Source organism: Theropithecus gelada, chromosome 12 (genome assembly GCF_003255815.1).
Source record: "Theropithecus gelada isolate Dixy chromosome 12, Tgel_1.0, whole genome shotgun sequence".
Classification (NCBI taxonomy): Eukaryota; Metazoa; Chordata; class Mammalia; order Primates; family Cercopithecidae; genus Theropithecus; species Theropithecus gelada.
In genome coordinates this window covers 54073820-54093022 of record NC_037680.1, presented here as the reverse complement: position 1 = coordinate 54093022, position 19203 = coordinate 54073820, and the positions used below count along the sequence as shown (strand labels likewise).

The following is a 19203-nucleotide window of genomic DNA, read 5'->3' as shown; positions in this document are numbered from 1 at the left end:
ACAGTGAGTGCCCAAGTCTCTATCCCCTCTCTGTGTAGTTGGAGGGCTACTCTTCTCCCGACTCTGCCATAACCAGAGTATTTGCCAGAGAAACTGAATCCCAGAGTTGGGTACACAACCAAAAGCAAAGTTAGGATGAGGTGCACACTCAAAATAAGAGGATCAAGTGAAAGCCTACATCCTCACAGGTGGACAGCTACAGTTCTCTTTTCTCAGGATGCCAACACATGTGTTTACACCATTCCCAGGTAACAGATTGGAAAGTCCAGAGAAAATGAGTTTAGATGTTGACATGTGGGCATCTCCAGCAAAAAGCCAGCTGGCCCACACAGTCACCCCATGGTAAGACACAGCAATCTGCAGGCACCACCCACATACACTGGTGCACAGTGAGCTTTGTGATGCTTTACTGTTAAGAATGAATAGACCACCAAAGGTTACCAGACACTTGAGAGAAACTACCAAACACAGAGAAAAGAAGGAGTTCAGAGAAAAAAGGCAATACGGGAACAGAAGAAATTTTCAGAATTATAATCAATATCTTCAGAAAGACAAGAAAAGATCATGCATCCATGGGAGAAGAATAGCATGCTATTATAAGACAAGGAGCAGCAAACAAGAAAATGCTTATAAACTAAACTTATTACTATGCCTGGAAAGTAAGAAGAAAGGCCTATATAGGACATGGAAGAGATAAGAAAATAAGAAAATCAGTACTAGAAGTCCAGTATCCAACTAATTGGAGTTTCATTCAAATAGGGCAGAAAAAAAAACTGCTGAAGAGGAAATTATTTTAAAAAAGAAAAGAAAAGAAAAAAAGATGAGTAAATTTATTTATTGTACTGAAGAAATGGATTCTCCAGATTAGGCTTAACACACAAATTGAACGGGGAAAAAAGTCCCAACCCAAAGCATATCTCTGTGAAATTGCTGAACACCAGAAATAGAGAGGAAATTCTAAAAGAAAGAAAATCAAGTAACATTCAAAGTATTAGGATTGAGAATGGTACGTTCTTCTCAAAAGCAACTTTGGAAGCTAGAACACAATAGAGCAGGCCTTCAAAATTCTGAGTGAAAATGTTTCAGCCTAGAATTGTGAGGCACGCTGAGTATGAGAATAGAACAAAGATTTTTTTTTTCAGTCATGCAAAGCCTCAAAAACAACCAACTCCCCCAGTGTGTAAAAAAAGTAAGGCCTTTTCTCATGAAGCCCCTGCAGACTTGCTTCTGCAAAATTAGGGAGTAAATGAGGAAAAAGAAAGGCATGGGCTGCAGGAGGTGGGGGACCAGACACCGGAGGGGAAAGAGGAACCCCCTGAATGATGGTGGAGGAAGCTCCAAGGGCAGCTGGCAACAGAGGAGAGAATCCAGACCAGACCCTAGGGTCGGGCTGCAGGAAGGAGTTCCCAGGACAGGAAGGATCTAGAAACAAGCTGTGACCGTTTTGACCCACTTCAAAATTGCTTTGAGAAGCATTCTGCAGAGTTGTGTAGGGTGTGAGAAGACTTAGATGTTTCACAGAAATCCTAACTCCAGGAAACAAGAAAATGTGCATGATTAAGGAAACAATCATTGTATACTGGTTGACTCAGCAGTGAATGATATTTATAGGATAGTAATATAGGAAAGCTCTGTGGATCATATTGGGAGCATGAGGGGAGGGTGACCATAAACTCACCTGCTGCTAGACGTCACCAGTGTTCAAGGGCAGATTCTGGTGAAAGGATGCTGGGAGCTTGCCCTCTTCTGCTATGCACTAGCTGGGAGACCCTGGGCATATGACTTAGCCTCTCTGTGACTCAGTTTTCTCATCTATAACTGGGGTCAGTAATAGTTTCTACCTAACAGGACTGTTATGAGAACTCCATAAGTTAAACGGCTGTAAAGCTCTTAGAACAATGTATGGTACATAGAAAGGACAATATGAATACTTGGTGAATAACCAAGTATTAATAATATGTGCATGCTATATAGAAATATGGTGGGAAAACTACCAATTTAAGTAAAAAAGAAAATAGAAAGCAGTTGCCTTCGGGAATCAAGAAAGGGAGAATAATGAGGGACTACTGATTTTTAATTCTAAGTCTCAGTATAATTTGAATTTTTTAAATTACTGCAGGTAATAATTTAAGTAAAATAAAACTAGCTTAGAAAAACTAACAGCCAACGGCAGATTTTAAAATCAAGGATGTGGGCCGGGCGCGGTGGCTCAAGCCTGTAATCCCAGCACTTTGGGAGGCCGAGACGGGCGGATCACGAGGTCAGGAGATCGAGACCATCCTGGCTAACACGGTGAAACCCCGTCTCTACTAAAAAATACAAAAAACTAGCCGGGGGAGGTGGCGGGCGCCTGTAGTCCCAGCTACTCGGGAGGCTGAGGCAGGAGAATGGTTAAACCCGGGAGGCGGAGCTTGCAGTGAGCTGAGATCCGGCCACTGCATTCCAGCCTGGGCGACAGAGCGAGACTCCCTCTCAAAAATAAATAAATAAATATATAAATAAATAAAATAAATAAATAAAATAAAATAAAATCAGGCCAGGCGCGGTGGCTCAAGCCTGTAATCCCAGCACTTTGGGAGGCCGAGGCGGGTGGATCACGAGGTCAGGAGATCGAGACCATCCTGGCTAACATGGTGAAACCCCGTCTCTACTAAAAATACAAAAAAAAACTAGCCGGGCGAGGTGGCGGGCGCCTGTAGTCCCGGCTACTTGGGAGGCTGAGGCAGGAGAATGGCGTGAACCCGGGAGGCGGAGCTTGCAGTGAGCCGAGATCACGCCACTGCACTCCAGCCTGGGAGACACAGCGAGACTCCGTCTCAAAAATAAAATAAAATAAAATAAAATCAAGGATGTATACAAACTTTCCTGTTTGTTTATTTGTTTGTTTGTTTGTTTGAGATAGAATCTTGCTCTGTCACTCAGGCTGAAGTGCAGTGGCGCCATATAGGCTCACTGCAACCTCCGCCTCCCGGTTCAAGCAACTCTCCCGCCTCAGCCTCACGAGTAGCTGGGATTACAGGCATGTGCCACCAAGTCGGGCTAATTTTTGTATTTTCAGTAGAGACAGGGTTTTGCCATGTTCGTCAGGCTGGTCTCAAATTCCTGACCTCAGGTGATCTACCCACCTCGGCCTCCCAAAGTGCTGGGATTACACGTTTGAGCCACCGCGCTCGGCCAGCATAGGCAGGCTTTGACATGGACTATTTCATACTCCCAATTTATTAACATTCCCATTTGCTATACAAATGAAGTTAAATGTATATCTAAATGGAGCAGTGGACTCAAGTCTATTTTTTAAAGTAAAATTGTTGGCCAGGCGTGGAGGCTCACACCTGTAATCCCAGCATTTTGGGAGGCCGAGGTGGGTGGATCACCTGATGTCGGGAGTTCGAGACCAGCCTGACTAATATGGTGAAACCCCATCTCTACTAAAAATGCAAAAATTAGCTGGGCGTGGTGGTGTGCGCCTGTAATCCCAGCTACTCGGGAAGCTGAGGCAGGAGAATCACTTGAACTCAGGAGGTAGAGGTTGCAGTGAGCTGAGATGGTGCCATTGCACTCCAACCTGGGTGACAGAGCAAGACTCCGTCTCCTAAAAAAATAAAATAAAATAAAATTGTCAACACAGGAACCTATTATTCAGTTATTTCTGCAACACAAACATAATTAATTTATAAACAAAATTTTCATTGCTCTAAGAGAAGTGTCTTACAGATGTGGGCCAGTATACCTAGATTTGGGGGAAAAAAACACACATGAAAAGTAGAGCAATTTGTACCCTAACCCTCCCCCTTCTCCCACTCTCTGATAAAGACTTTAATAAGTAATGAAATGGGAGACTTACAAAGTAAAAGAGGGGATGATATAAAGGCCTTCGATCAAGAAAATGCATAGACCTTCTTTCCCAGAGGTCTACTTCCTCTTCTAAACTAATGGAAGGGCCAGCAGGAACCCAAGAAGCATTGCTGCTCTTGGTTGCATAATTATATCAACCCGCTTCTAAAAGAAATCACATCACAGCTGTGCATTTCACCAGCAAGCTACCACAAGATAAGAAAAAAAGAATTCCCAGTAATAGATACCCCACTCAATCCTCAGTCTGGGTTGACAATCCTCTGACAAATTCTAGTGTCCATGACACACACTACCTTATTATCTGTATGAATTTCATCTGTCTACCAACCTAATATGAATTAAGGTATTTACAAGATAACCTCTAGGACGTCATTGTATACCAATTTGAGTATGTTAAAGTCTCTCCTTTTAATGTTAAAAAAAAGAAGGGTTGTGTTTTACTTCTGCCTGCTCTCATTTGGGTGGGATCTGGTGGGTGTAGTATTCAGTTTGAAAGTCACTGCTTCTTCCTATTCCCCAACCTCCAACCTCCAAACCCTATGCTCATCATTAAAATGTATAATAACAAAACACATTTTTCCCTGGGCCTTTGCCAAACCGTCACTGTCTCTGGATAGTCCAACCTTCTCTCTAAAAAGGGAACAAAATAGTCTGAACTATGTCTCGGTGTGGCAGCGTGGGCCGCTGTGACAGCAAGCTAATTTATCACTGTGGGGACCTTAGGCTGTGCAACTGACCACCCAACTTACTGTTGTCTGAGGGGGTGGCAGTTAATCATCTCCTTAAATGATGTGGGTATGAAAACAGAGTTGATTGTTGCTCAGCGCCTAACCTTATCCATCCTCCGTGCCCCAGTAGTGACTGTTGCCATTTTCCCCTTCTTCCCAGACTGCTGGGTTTCAAGAGATTCTGACCGAGGTGGAAATTTTAGCTGTGATTGTGGGATGCCTGTGTCATGACCTCGACCACAGGGGAACCAACAATGCCTTCCAAGCTAAGTAAGTGTTCTAAACTGCTGTTATTTTAATGCATTTGCCTTTCTGTTCAGAGCCAAAGGTGACGAATGCTAAAGAGTAAAGCATTAATTTCTGGCATCCGAGGCCAAGGCCACGCAGGCTTAGGCGTGCATGTCATGGGGCCCATCCATCTTTATAATTCCCTATTCTTCTTTTAATTGCAAATTTGCCCTTCATGTCATGCTTGTTGATTTGGTTGGTCTCTGTTGACCTTAGTCAGATAACAAAGCTTGGATTTTAAAGGGCCTACTTTTTTCACCCAGAATATTTGCCTTTAAGGCATTATAAGCTTCTTGGACTTGCTACTCTCAAACTCTGGTTTGAGACTGTTAAAATAAAAGCAGTCTTAGGACATTTGATGAAGCAAAATATAATTTTCCTTCTCCAATAGAGTCTCTTCCAGGATTCTTTTGATGTTGGGTATTGTATAAACTGTAGTGAAATAAAGTCACATTCAAGGAATGTAGTTTTTGTTCCTCCCATCCCTACACCCATAGAAAGGTGGAAGCAACAAAAGAATTACAGAAATACGGGGATGTCTGGGCAACTATTTGCCACACACATGATCTGTATAGATAGAACAATCTGTCCCTAAGCAGGTTTTTCTGGTCAAGATAACTGTTGCTTTGTGGCTCATACTGTGGCCAAGGCCACAGAACTTATGGGTGCTAGAAATCAGATCAAAACCCAAGTCTCCTGACTTGTATATTGAGTCTTCCTTTAATGTTCCTTTCACTGTCTGCCTGCAAACAAAAGATACAGGCTATCAGAGGCTGGAGAGAAAAGTTTTGGGGTGGAGAAGGTAGAGAAGGCTTCAACAAAGAGGTAAGATTAACTTCAGATGACTGATTTCATAACCTCTAGAACAAGTCAACCTCTATTATCTGAAACTTTCACAGCCTGCTCTTTGTCAACAGGTTCTTTTCAGCTCACCATTCTCTTTTTTCCTCCAAACATCTACCCACTAAGACTTTGGGAGTCTAGGATTCTTGTATTTACTCCTGATCTAGCAGATGAATTTCAATTTTGTGCCCTCTGTCCAATCTGTATCCTATAGCCCATCACTTCAGTGCTCTCTTCTCAATATCCTGTCATGTCCTGACAAGTCTCTGTGACATCCACTCTGCAGAAACTCAGTCCTGGTTTAATCTAACAATTCAGTCTCTTGCCACTCTGTCTAGACTTGTAAAAGTGTTAGGAGAAAATGTCACAGTTGTGAGTTACAGACATACCAAATATATATTCCTCCCACTCGGCTGGACGCTAGAACTCGCTGCCAGTCTTCCTTTGTCCCTAGCCAGCCCCATTCACCATTGCTCTTAGCAGTTTCATACACCAAACTTGTGTCTTCCAAAACCACCTCCTGCTCCCCCGCCTCCCCCGCGCCACTCAGCAGATCACCTTGCCTCCTACTTCACAGAGAAAATTGAGGCCATCAATCGAGAACTCTCTCAATTTCCTCCCCTGCCACCTACAAACTTATCTATCCATCCCCATCCTTCCCTCCTTCCCTCCTATCTCGGTAGGAGGGCTGTCCTTCCCTCATCCGAGGCTAATCCCTCCACCTCTGCCGTGGACTCTTCCTTGCTTCTCCTCTGGGACTTTGCACCATCAATCTTCCTCTCCCCTCTGTATCTACTGTCCCTTTCTGCCAGCTCTCTGCATTCTATTAATAGAAACAGTTCTCCCGCATCTTGAAAAAAGCCTACCCTAATCCCCACTTCACTCTTCAGCTTCAGTTCTATTTCCCTCTTTCCTTCCCAGTCAAGCTTCGTGGAAAGCTGTCTGGGTTCACTTCCTTCCCTTCCCCCAACCCCTGTCCTCCCACATGGCTTCCAGTTCCAGTCATTGGAGAAACCACCTCAGGAATGACACCCGTGGCCCCCTTTTCTCAAAGCTGTCGGACCTTTTTGTTGTCCTTCTTTCATAATACCTCTTGCCATGAGATATACTTTGTCGCTCCCTCCTTCCTGAAACTCTCTCTTCCTTTGTCTTACAGACAAAGGGTTTTCATCCACCTGTACAGCATTGAATCTCCACTGGCTTCAGGCCTCTGTCCCCCTGCCCCAGCCTTCCCTGGCGATGCCCTCCCTCTTCCTCTCTCACTCTTCGCGATCCTTCAGGCAGGGCCACCCTCCATCTGCTGATGAGCCCTGAATACATTTCTTTGAACCATAATTCTCAGCTTATCTCCAGGCACTTATTCCATTGCTTGAGGAACACCTCCTCTTCGAAGTCCTACTGTCCCCTCAACCTCAGTCTTTCCCTCCATGCGTGTCCCTTTTTCTTGTATTCTCTACCCCAAGGAATGGCCCCACCAAAAATGCACCAGTCACCCAACCTACCCTGCAACATCCCTCAAAGCCAGCGCTCCTCTGCATGCTTACAGCAAGGACTGCTTCTTGGCACGACTCCTGGTTTGCTACAATGAACAGCGTGACTCTCCTCCCGAGGCTGCTTGGCACTCCAGAATGATCTTGCTAATTCACAAAGCGACCAGGTCACTCCCCTGCTTAAAAGCCATCCACACCTCCTGTGGCTTTTAGAATAGTGTTCCAGTTCCTGAGCTTAACCCCTTCGGGCCCTTTTCATTTGGACTCCTGCCTATTTCCCTGGCCCAGTGCCCACTCACCCCAGCCCACCCTACTCATGCATCTATGTTCCAGACACAGGAACTCCAAGAAGCACTGGTGGGGTCCTGCTCAGTCACATCTCTCTGCTGCCCAATATGCTGTTTCCCCTGCCTGGCATGCCCTTCTCTCCTTCTGTCCCCAACACTCCTCTGAAAGCATCACCTTCGTGTTTCTATCCACCCTAATGTACCCCCATGGTCAATTTCCTATGCCCTGGTTATGCCTTTTCCAAAGTGTGCACTTCATGCCATTTTAATTGCTGACTTGCAGATGTCTCTCTCCTTCTTCTCTGGCATGTGCAACAGTGAATGAACAGTACCTGGGGGAGCATAATAAACAATAAATGTTTTGAGAATGAACAAATGAAGGATAACTGCATGAGTGGATGACATATTTTAACTACAGCACTTTAACAAAGTTTCCTGATTTCTTTAACAGATGCAACCTCTTATAAATTATTATAAAACATTGCTTGTTTGTTTTTAACTTTTATTTTAGGTTTGGGGGTACATGTGAAGGTTTGTTACATAGGTAAACACGTGATGGGGGGTTTGTTAAATATATATTATTTCATCATCCAGGTATTAAGCCCAGTACCTGATAGTTACCTTTTCTGCTCTTCTCCCTCCTGCCTCAAATAGACCCCAGTGTCTATTGTTTCCTTCTTTGTGTTCATAAGCTCTCATCATTTAGCTCCCACTTGTAAGTGAGAACATGTGGTATGTGGTTTTCTGTTCCTACATTAGTTTGCTAAGGATAATAGCCTTCAGTTCTACTCATGTTCCTGCAAAAGACATGATCTCATTATTTTTTATGGGTGCATAGTATTCCATGGTGTATATATACCACATTTTTAAATCCAATCTGTCATTGATGGGCATTTAGGTTGATTCCATGTCTTTGCTATTGTGAATAGTGCTGCAGTGAAACATTGTTTTATACATTGTCTTGATGCTGCACTAAAGAGCTGGAGCCCATTGAAGTGTACGTTGTGTATGCTTTCATTGTAGGGTCTGATTGCGCCTTCTTTGGAGTTCTTGTGTCTGCACTGCATTATTTTTTTAGGATTCCTCTTTCCCCCAGGCCAATGGGATCATTGTCAGTGTATCTCCCTCTAGCACACTCTCTCCAGCCCGCTACCACTCTACCACTTATGCAGAAAGATGGGATAATTGTATTAGAATTGTGTCTGTAAAACAAGAGTGAGAGCCTTTTGGGTCCTTCCAAGAGTGAAGTGCACAATACTTATACTCAGATACCAATGGCCCCTCCCCAGAGAGAGAGCTGATGTATGGCACCGACAGAGGCTGCTCTTCTTGCTAGTTGATACCTTAGCTGTTGGGACCAAGAGTGCACACCTAATCAAAGCTGGACCAATCAGATTTTATCTCATAGGAATTTGGAGTTGGATTACCGTAATATTAAGACAGTTAGCTTCAGGGATCCAAGCTGCAGGCTCATGTAGATTTGGGAGCTGAGGCTGCCATTTGGGGAAAGCTATGATGACCACATACCAAGCAGATGAAAGAAACAAGAAAACCAGTCTACAAAGAGGAGAGAAGGATGGAGCTGATATTCAAAGAGAAGCAGAACAGATAGACTGTGTAACCTGAGAGAAAGACAGAGAAAAGCCAGGCTTTATCCCTGGCTCTCTCCATCCTTGTTCCTATTTCTAGGAGACCCAGCCATGCTTGTGATAATTGGGCTTCTTCAGAGTTCCTGGTATCATTCAATCAGCCTTCCTTTCAGTGAAGCTGGTTGTACTCCATTTCTGTTCTTTGCAACTACCACTTCCTGAGACAATGAGAACTACATTTTATTTATTGTTTACTGTGTCTTAAGCCCTTACTGGCATCAACTCTGTAGAGTTGATATTTTTGTCTCCATTTTACAGGAGGAACTGAGCCTCAGGAAGGTAAGTAAACTTTCCCAAATCCATTCATGTGGTAGAGTGGAGCCTGGACCAGGGCTGTCTTTTTTCAGAAGCCATTCTTTAACCACTGTATCACACTCTGGTCCATGACTTTGTGACATCTATTTTGAGTTGTTGAGCTTCCAGTTTATTGGCTACCTTGCCAAATATGTGAGCTCTTGAACGAAAATATATTTTGACATCCAACAGTTCAGACATGAAGCCATAAAAATTATAAAACCAAACTAAAGCTTACTAGTCATGTTTTACAGTACCTCAATTTTACAAAAAAACCCACAAAAACTGAGGTCCCCAAATCTCAGGTTGCTTGTATAAGACTGAACAGCATTCACACATATGAGTCACTAGTACTAGATTTCAGAGAGTTTTTTGCATCCTCACATCACATGATCAAATCTGCCTATTCCAAGGTAGTGTGATGCGTTTTCTCAAGACAATTAACTTATACACAGTTTATCAGCTCATGGGATGTCAGGAGCACTGCACCTACTTTATGGAGTCAATTTTGCACTTAGGACACTTAATGCCACCATTGCCCAACCTCTGTTAAGATTTCCCTTGACAATGAATGCTGAAAGAGGCTTTTTAGCATCATGGTCAAGGAACTCCCTTTTTATTGATTAGAATGAGATTTATTCATTGAGGGTGCCATTGTTTAGAAAATCCCTTGCAAGAAACCTATCTTCTTTTCTTGCTTTTTATTTCCCAGTAAGTGAGTACTTTCTATATTCAAGGTACTATACTAGGCATTGTGGGAGAAATAAAGAGATATAGCAAACATCCCTTCTCTTAAAGTGCTCCCAGTCTAATTCTAGTCTTTCAAGTGATTTGAAAATGGGATTTAAATGCACCAATTATTATGCAGCAAAGTATATGCTACCTTTTTTTCATATATAAGGCTATAAAAAAACAGGAGACATTTAGCAAGGGACAAATTACTATATAAAATGCAAAATGCCTCTACAATAAAAAGTGTGGCTTTCGTTAGAGCACAATTTGATTTATTCTCTTAGCCTTTCTGATAAGTGAACCTTCGCATTTTCATATTTTGTTCTTAATTTTTAAGTATTGGAGTGCGTGCAAGGAATGATCAATAGGTAGAGAGGGCAGCAATACCACAGTGCTTAGAAATTGCTCTGTTCACACCTCTCCCCTGTTTTCTCTAGGGACAGCATTCCCCACTCATCCTTCTCTCTATTACAGCTGCCCCTGATGATTAAATATCAGTACCAAGCAGCTTTGTAGTATATTCTCCTAGGAGACTTCTTCTATTCATTTCTAGCATAATCTCTTCTACTCATTTCTTGGGAATGAAAACCCATCTTGCCGCTTTCGGCCAGGTCCCAGAAGTGAAATACTGGGGCACATTAATCTGCCATGACAGCCTAATCCCATTCCTCACCACCTCCCAACAACTCTCAATTTCCTAATTACCTTTCATAGTTTTCCTTTTTCAAGTTTCCTTTAAGTCACGGCTGCACACTGCCATTCAGTCTCTTTTTCAAAGAATATGCCTATCTAGGGAAGTTATGAAGGTACATTTACATTTGCACACATTTTTGGTGCCTGTGCAAAGTACCAAATGCCTGTAGGGAAATTTCCACCTTGACTTTTCTTTTTAATAAGTTTCTCCTCATTCAGCTGCCAATCCAAAATGAAAAGCTTTAGTATGTTAAGATGACCTAATCAGTAATGCACATCGTGAATACTTGCATGTATAAAGGTATTTGTACTTACGGAATTTGGACTCTCTTCTCCTACTCTCTCCATACACCCTACATATATAAAATCATATTTTCACAACTAAAGGATGTGTGCCCCAAAGACACTTCTATGATGGATATACTTAGTACAGACAATTAAAATGAGGTGTACTGTTAAAGTCAATTTTTTCAATATGCAATTGATCTCAGGGTTTTTTTTCCCATATTTTATATGAGAAAGTAGAAGCATACCTTTATAAGTGGAAGTATATTATGTGAGAGACATGACCTCTTTAAAAATGGTTTTACAATCAGCCGGGTGCGGTAGCTCACACCTGTAATCCCATCACTTTGGGAGGCCGAGGCAGGCGGATCTCTAAGTCAGGAGTTTGAGACCAGCCCGGCCAACATGGTGAAACCTTGTCTCTACTAAAGATACAAAAAATTAGCCAGGCGTGGTGGTGCATGCCTGTAATCCCAGCTACTTGGGAGACTGAGGTAGGAGAATCACTTGAGCCCAGGAGGTGGAGGTTGCAGTAAGCCGAGATCATGCCATTGTACTCCAGCCTGAGCGACAGGGCAAGATTCTATCTAAAAAAAAAAAAAAAAAAAGGTTTCACGATCAATCAAAAGTAGATAATGCTGCTTATTATGTTCCCCTCCCACAAAATCACGGTGCATTTTCACATGTTGCCGCCTCTAGAAAATCCTTACCATAAATAAACAGATCCACTTTTTAAAGCCAGCATTTTCCAAACTTATGTGGCCATGGAACCCTTTTTACTTCTTCTCTTAATGCCATTTAACATTCAGAAGAACTAGTATTCTGTAGAATACTTTTTGATAAAGCTTATCTTCACAGATATGTTTTAATTTTTTGCCACTTATATCAAGACTGCAGACTTGGCTCTTGGTGGTCCCAGGAAGTTCCCAGTGTGTACCAGCAGATACAGGCAGCATTCCTAATAGGCCTTGGCCTGAGACAAAAGGCACTGAGGGTTTTGGCAATCTAGAAAACCTGCCAGGGACCAAATCTGATAGTGTAAATAAGGGATCCATTTGGAAATGGAAGTATTCTTGCTTAGATGACTTTACTTTTAAAAAACCCCTCAAAGTTGAGTTAGTAACATGCTCCATTCTCTGAGGGCTAAGATGGCACCTTGCTTGCAGAAAAGTGAGAATTTTTAGTGCAAGGTTGATCAGAGAAAAATTCCTGACACAATTGTAGGGGATTGTGAGCTTCCTGAAGGTCAGAACATGTCTTATTTCTCTTTGTATTCCACATGCCTGGGACCTGATATAATAATAGTTATCAATGCTTATTGGTTGAATGAATGATAGATGAATGAATGAATAACAAAGCCTCCCCACACTTTCATGGCATTAGTCTGGTTCAGTGGCAAAATCTACTTATTTTTTGTGATTGAATCAGTATCATATGAGGCTGGGCAGAATGTAAGATGGAATTACAGAAGGGAACAAAGAGGGACTCTGACAAGGAAGATGCTCAAACCATAGACAGTGGCTGCCTTTGCACAAATACTGGGAGATAGAACACACCAGATCGGAGGCATATGGATATGGGGGAGAGGCCTCCATCCTATGCACAGAAAGGAGCAGTGCTTCAGAAGCCATGGTGTATTTGTTAAAAGGTGTTGTTGTCCTCCCCATCCCCACCCTCTTAAAGGAGAAAACATCTCCTTATTCACGGAAACAAAGAAGATACAGAGTGACTTCTGATCATCTAGCTGATGCAACTTTTGTGCAGTCTGTTAACCCAACACTAATAAGGGAAGAGAGAACATTTTGTATCTTGTACAAAAGATTCACACTAGTAAGTGAGCTGCATGTGAGCATGGCTGATTCATAGGAATGATCACATGAATCAACCTGTGGTTAGCAATGATACTAATAGAATTCTGAATTAGATTTTGAAATCTTCTTTCATTGGTAACAACCAGCTTAGTAAAAATGGAGAATCAAATATCAGAAATGTATGTTATAATTATCATTTTCATTATGTAACAAAAAGCTTAAAAACTTGGATTCAAATCTGGAACTGGTACAAGCGAGCTGTGTGACCTTGGAAAAGTTACTTAACTTCTCTGAGCCCTGTTTTCCTCATGTGTAAATGAGAAAATAATACTTATATCATGGTCATTGTCAGGAATAAATGCTCTAATGTATTAAGTTGTTAATATATAGACTAGGGCATGGTAGATACTTACTAATGGTGGCTTTTATTATTAATAATCATATTAGTGTTATAAAATATGCTAACACACTTATTATCAACCTCCCAACTTGGACTGTAGTCTCTCGACATGGTAACTACTGTAAGCTGATTAGACAAGCAATCAGTATTTTTTAAAGCACTTACTCTATGCCAGGCTCTAGGATGTGATATGCACATAAAGCATTGCAGAATTTCAACAGCCAAGACAAAGGCATATAGCATACGTTTTGAAACCCGTAACTTCATAGAAATGAACTCTATGTAAGACAAATAGTAACTAACATTAAATATTAATTTATCATTAAGATTCGCCTAGCAAATTTTCACTTATTAAATGATATAAATTAAGGCAAGATTTAAAGAAATAACACATACTGATTAAAATCTAATGCCCTCCTTACTAAGCACCTTACTAAGAATAATAATAATTCTGATATTTTACACTGTATTATATTCAATAATTCCTACTGAACTTAATCCTGCTGGAAGAGCTGACCACATGTTGGGAGAAGAATTGGGAGAGTCTTTCCAAGAATTGCAGGTCCCTTTACCCTTGAACCGATGGTGGTTTTGGGCTGCCTCCCACTGAAGTTGGAGGAAAGCTTGGGACCAAAAGTCTTCATGTTGCACTCAGATGCAGTCCTTGCTTCTCTCACTAGCAGGACAGATTGTGTGCAGTCAATCTCCAGCATTTCCAAGTTAAGGCCAGATTGTCCTTTCAATGTCGAAGCCCCCTGCAATAAGCGAGAAAGAACAGAATGATCTAGATGGATCTTTAACCTGAGTCCCACGGCTGCCTTTTACACTGTGGGCCTCTCTGGGATGTCTCTTGATTCTTAAGATGCTCTAACTCCCATTTCTTAAACAGAGTTGGAAATAAACGTTTTTAAACTTTTTTTTTCTTTTTACTTTTTTTTTTTTTTTTTTTGAGATGGAGTCTCGCTCTGTCCCCCAGGCTGGAGTGCAATGGCATGATCTCGGCTCACTGCAACCTCTGCTTCCCAGTTTTGAGCGCTTCTCCTGCCTCAGACTCCCAAGTAATGAACACTTTGCAGAACTGACATTGTTAAGGAATGGGTTGTTCTACATAAATGAAATGTACAGATAACTCAAAGTAATCCCTTTAAGTATCAATGAGTATTTTATTAATTTAAAATGGAAATAGTCATATGTGTTTTAATTATTGATTAATAATTAATGTAGACTACAATCTACTACAGGCTGGGAACTGTAATAGGCATTTTCAAATATTTTATTGTTCTCATAAATAACAGGTTAGGTAGGTAATATAATCTTAGAGACAAAGAAACTGACTCTTAAAAAGGCCAAGTAACCGTCTGAAGCTACTACTTGGAGGAAGAGCTGAGATTTCACTCCAAATCCAGAGAACTTTTTGGAGTTGCACACTGAGATATCATAGCGTGACTGTGGACTGGCAGGCCATAGTAGAAGGCTGTCGACCTTTCACGTAGAGTAGATAAAATGCAGAATATTCACAAGGTCTTCTGCTATGGAAGGTCAAATACGCTTTGTATAAGACAGTTGTTCTGAACACTCAGAAGTCACAGAATGTTTAGTTCATGAAGCGTTCCCTGATCCCCAGAGCCAGAAATTACGTCTTTTTTTCCTCAGAACATCCATAGCACTTTGATTGGACCTGGAGCACATTTCTACACTGATTAGTATTTGCATTGTTTTATGTGCATTATTTTTACTTATTATCTCATCTCATCTTTCTTACTAGTCTGTAAATTTCTTAGGGACAGAGACTGTGTCAAATTCATCAAATATCATTTGCAGCATCTAACCTGATACATAGAAAGTTCTATGTATTAGGAACTTTCTTGCACAGATGATTTCTTTCATAGATGAATGAACTACAAAAGCAGTTACCCGAGAATGTCTGCTCATGGTCCTTCGCCAAAAGCAAGAAAAGCAGTTTGATCCAAAAAGCTGGTGTGGAGGAACCGTTGATAGGCCCTGCTGACTCACCCTGTGTCCTCTTTCAGGAGCGGTTCTGCCCTGGCCCAACTCTATGGAACTTCTGCTACCTTGGAGCATCACCATTTCAACCACGCCGTGATGATCCTTCAAAGCGAGGTACAGGCCTGATGTTCTGCTTCTTTCCTTAACAGAAACCAAACAACTCTTTGTTTCCTCCCTCTCTTTTTTTGTGGTGCCACAGGTAGATACAAAGAAGTGGGAAAATCATTTCTAAGTCAACTTAATGGGCCATAGTGGCTTTTTCTGTTCTTTTAGATGCCTGAGCAGGACCTTGCAGAGTCTTCCTGAGCTGATTCATTTGGATTTCATTATCGGTTAGGAGGCTTTTCAGATTCACTTGGCAGGGTGACAGATATAGACTGCTTGTCACCAGAGCATGACCTGACCTTCCTCAAAGAATACAGAGCACTAAGGAGACAACTTGATCCAAATAGTGAGCAGCCCAACATTCGCATTTGGTGAAACTCTCAGTCATTTTAAGAGATGGTAGAAGCAAAAACGGGGAGAAAGTTACACTTTATTAGCACAATTGAGAAACTATACAACTTAAAAGAACTTAAGGCCGGGCGCGGTGGCTCAAGCCTGTAATCCCAGCACTTTGGGAGGCCGAGACGGGCGGATCACGAGGTCAGGAGATCGAGACCATCCTGGCTAACACGGTGAAACCCCGTCTCTACTAAAAAATACAAAAAACTAGCTGGGCGCAGTGGCGGGCGCCTGTAGTCCCAGCTACTCGGGAGGCTGAGGCAGGAGAATGGCGCGAACCCGGGAGGCGGAGCTTGCAGTGAGCTGAGATCCGGCCACTGCACTCCAGCCTGGGCGGCAGAGCGAGACTCCGTCTCAAAAAAAAAAAAAAAAAAAAAAAAAAAAAAAGAACTTAAAATTGCTGGTGGGACCAGTTAGGAAGTGAGAACTGCAGTTAAACTTAAGACCCAGGGCTAATGCCATATGCCTGATTTTGCTTCATGTGGCAATGCAGGAGTTAGAAGTAGTTGGAATTTTATACTTTTAGCCCTCCGCAGAGAAAAACAGAAACCACTAACTGACTCTGGCTGGGGCATCTGAGTTTTAAATTGCCAGGAAAGGATCTGTTTAATTTTCTGCAAGCGTACAGACTTTTTTTTTTTTTTTTGAGGCCAGGAAGGGATCATCTGTTCCCCATTATTTGTCAGTTCTCTAGCTGTGCCATTAATTATTATTATTATCATCATTAAGGCCCTGCTTCGCTGGAATGGCATCATTAAATATGGAGGTTTTTTTCCTCCAGCCTATCTTGAGAAAGCATGTCTTTTGCAATATTATGGAGGCCTTCGACCCCATAAAGGAGAGTCGGCAGTCCGGAACCTGAATGCAGGCTGCAAAAGGGAAAACCTGCTGGAAATGATGTATTTTCAGTTGGGAATGAAACACCAAGAGTTAGGCTCTCAGTAACTGGCAGAAGCCAGCATCCTGGCCTCTGTGGCTATGGAATTGTCCTCCAAAAGCAGTGTCTTAGCTGAGAACTATGGAAGAACTTTGGTTCAAACTATCTTTTCTGTACTGGTAAAGGTGGTGAGTATACACCTCTGACAAACCACCACCTTTGTAATAACAAGTATTATAAACAGGATATCAGGTTTTCTCAGGGAAACAAACCCCCCTCACTCAGAATTTGTGTTCATGCAAACAAAACACATTGGCCATCCTTCACCCTGGGGTTCCCTATGAAGAACAGAGACTATCAATGACGGAACCATGCACTGTCCCAGCACTGCCTCCAGTCCCCTGTGGTCCTGCCCATCAGAAAGGCAGAAATGCAGGTGCTATTATTGTTCCACTTTCCAAATGAGCTCTGGTGCAGAGAAGTTAGATGGCTTGAGGAAGTTTGCCCAGAACTTTCTTCCTCCACATCTGTATGTCTTTCCATTAACACCACACTCACCACCTCCCTAAACAAAGAGTAGACGCAGTATTTCAGGGAGACTCAAATCTACTTCAGGGACCAAAACGTTAAGGCACTGTAGAAGACTAATTTGCATATAAACAACATAGTGATTGCAAATTAACTTTTTAAAAAAATTAAAGCTGATCTGGCTAGCACTGTCACTCTTAGCCATAAATGGCGTTAGTGATTATATATCCTTCAAAGTACAGTCACATGCAACATGTTTTGGTCAACAAGAGACCACATTGGTATGACAGTGGTCCCATGAGATTATAATACAGTATTTTTACTGTACCTTTTCATGTTTAAATAGGTTTAGATATACAAATACCAACCATTGTGTTACAGTTGCCCACAGTATTACAGGCAGTAACATGACGTACGGGTGAATAGCCTAGGAGCAATAGGCTATCGCATACGGCCTAGGTATGGAATAGGCTGTACCATCTAGTTTTGTGTAAGTGCACTCTATGGTGTTCACACAATGAGGCGGTCACCTAACAATGTATTTCTTGGAATGTACCCCACTGTTGCATGATGCATGATTGTAATAAAATGCACATCCTCATAAAATAATCCACATCCTCAAATTCAGACCAGATTTCTCCATATCTCAATGTTAACTTTTACCGTAACTTGCTCTTAAAGGCTGTGTTTCTTTGGGAGATTCTGGGTGCGTGACTGGACCCACGTGACTGCTTTTCCATAGCTTCCTACCACTTTTTCCCTGGCCCCAGAACACTTGCCTGTGATTGATCATTGGGTAATGCACAGGCAAAAAAACCTGGGCAGAATTATGGTGCAGCATTCCTTTTGTTATTTGTCTTCTTCTTAATGGCTGAATTAAGGGTCTGAAGAGCTCATTTGAAAATTATTATTAATATTGGACCTGGTCCCAGGTAGAACCAATATACTCTAATCTTTAAGGAGTGGCGGGTTCACCCAATGAAATAAATTAACTCGGGGAAACAGATTATCATCTGGTGCCTGGTAAGAGATAATTTACTAATTGATATCCCAGTTCCCTGAAATAATTAATTTACCTCTCATTGGAGAATGGTTCATTCTCAGGCAGTTATTCCACCACTTTCCTTCTCCAGCATCTTCTGGCTCTCAACACGAGATTTAAAACTGGTCCAGTTCCCAGGCCATATGCTCATGAGTTCATATTTCACACTAAGAAAACCTGAAAAATGAAAAGTCCTGACTTTAAAAACAAACTAAGTGAATTGTTGGTCTGTATGGATTTTTCACTTTACTAAAGACAAATGTTTTAGCCTAAGTGTAGCTAACACAAGTGTTGATGAAAACAAGGGTACCTGTCAAAGGTATGAAGATAAAGATGTCATCCCAACTTTACTTAGGTAAATGTCATTTTAGGGTCCCACTGTGCCAAGAACAATGTCTTATACATCCTAGCTATTCAGTAATTATTCATATTCACCATCCTGAATTTAGCCTGCCACACGCTTCATCAAAGTGCACCTTAATGGGGGGAGGCGGGGTTCCTCCGCATCTGCAGCAGTGATGTGTTGGGCCAGGTAAATCTTTGTTGTGGGGGTCTCCTGTGCATCATGGATGTGTAGCAGCATCCCTGGCCACTACTGCTAGATGCCAGTGGCACTCCAGCCAGTGTGACAATCAAACATGTCACTAGACCTTGCTGAAGTTCCCCATTGTCGAAATCGCCCCCAGTTGAGAACCACTGTTCTAATGGCTTTTTATTTTTCTTAAACTCATTTGTTGCCATAGCACATGTTCCCAAAATGCCGGCTTAAACCTTTACTGGTAGTAAAAATAGCATTTATTTTAGGGGGAGAAATGTTCCCAAATGTTTCACAAACTTCTCCTCTAAGTAATTCCACAGGAAATGGGTAGTCAGATGGAATTCTGGCCACA

The 19203-nt window shown here is 42.0% G+C and overlaps 1 protein-coding gene and 1 long non-coding RNA gene across 4 annotated transcripts in view; one reads left to right on the top strand and one right to left on the bottom strand.

Annotated features, from left to right (window-relative positions):
• PDE11A (phosphodiesterase 11A) overlaps window positions 1-19203 on the top strand; it is a 501616-nt gene that overhangs the window by 411652 nt on the left and 70761 nt on the right. For all 3 annotated transcript variants that reach the window (XM_025405422.1, XM_025405424.1, XM_025405423.1), the window contains 2 exons: window positions 4744-4853; window positions 15386-15476. In XM_025405422.1, coding sequence (XP_025261207.1) covers window positions 4744-4853; window positions 15386-15476 — 201 coding nt within the window. The remainder of the gene's footprint in view (window positions 1-4743; window positions 4854-15385; window positions 15477-19203) is intronic.
• LOC112636631 overlaps window positions 1-19203 on the bottom strand; it is a 50544-nt gene that overhangs the window by 7000 nt on the left and 24341 nt on the right. Inside the window, exons 2-4 of the long non-coding RNA XR_003122207.1 lie at window positions 18348-18490; window positions 15369-15503; window positions 13850-14110 (exon numbers count right to left, since the gene is read on the bottom strand). This is a non-coding gene — a long non-coding RNA (uncharacterized LOC112636631). The remainder of the gene's footprint in view (window positions 1-13849; window positions 14111-15368; window positions 15504-18347; window positions 18491-19203) is intronic.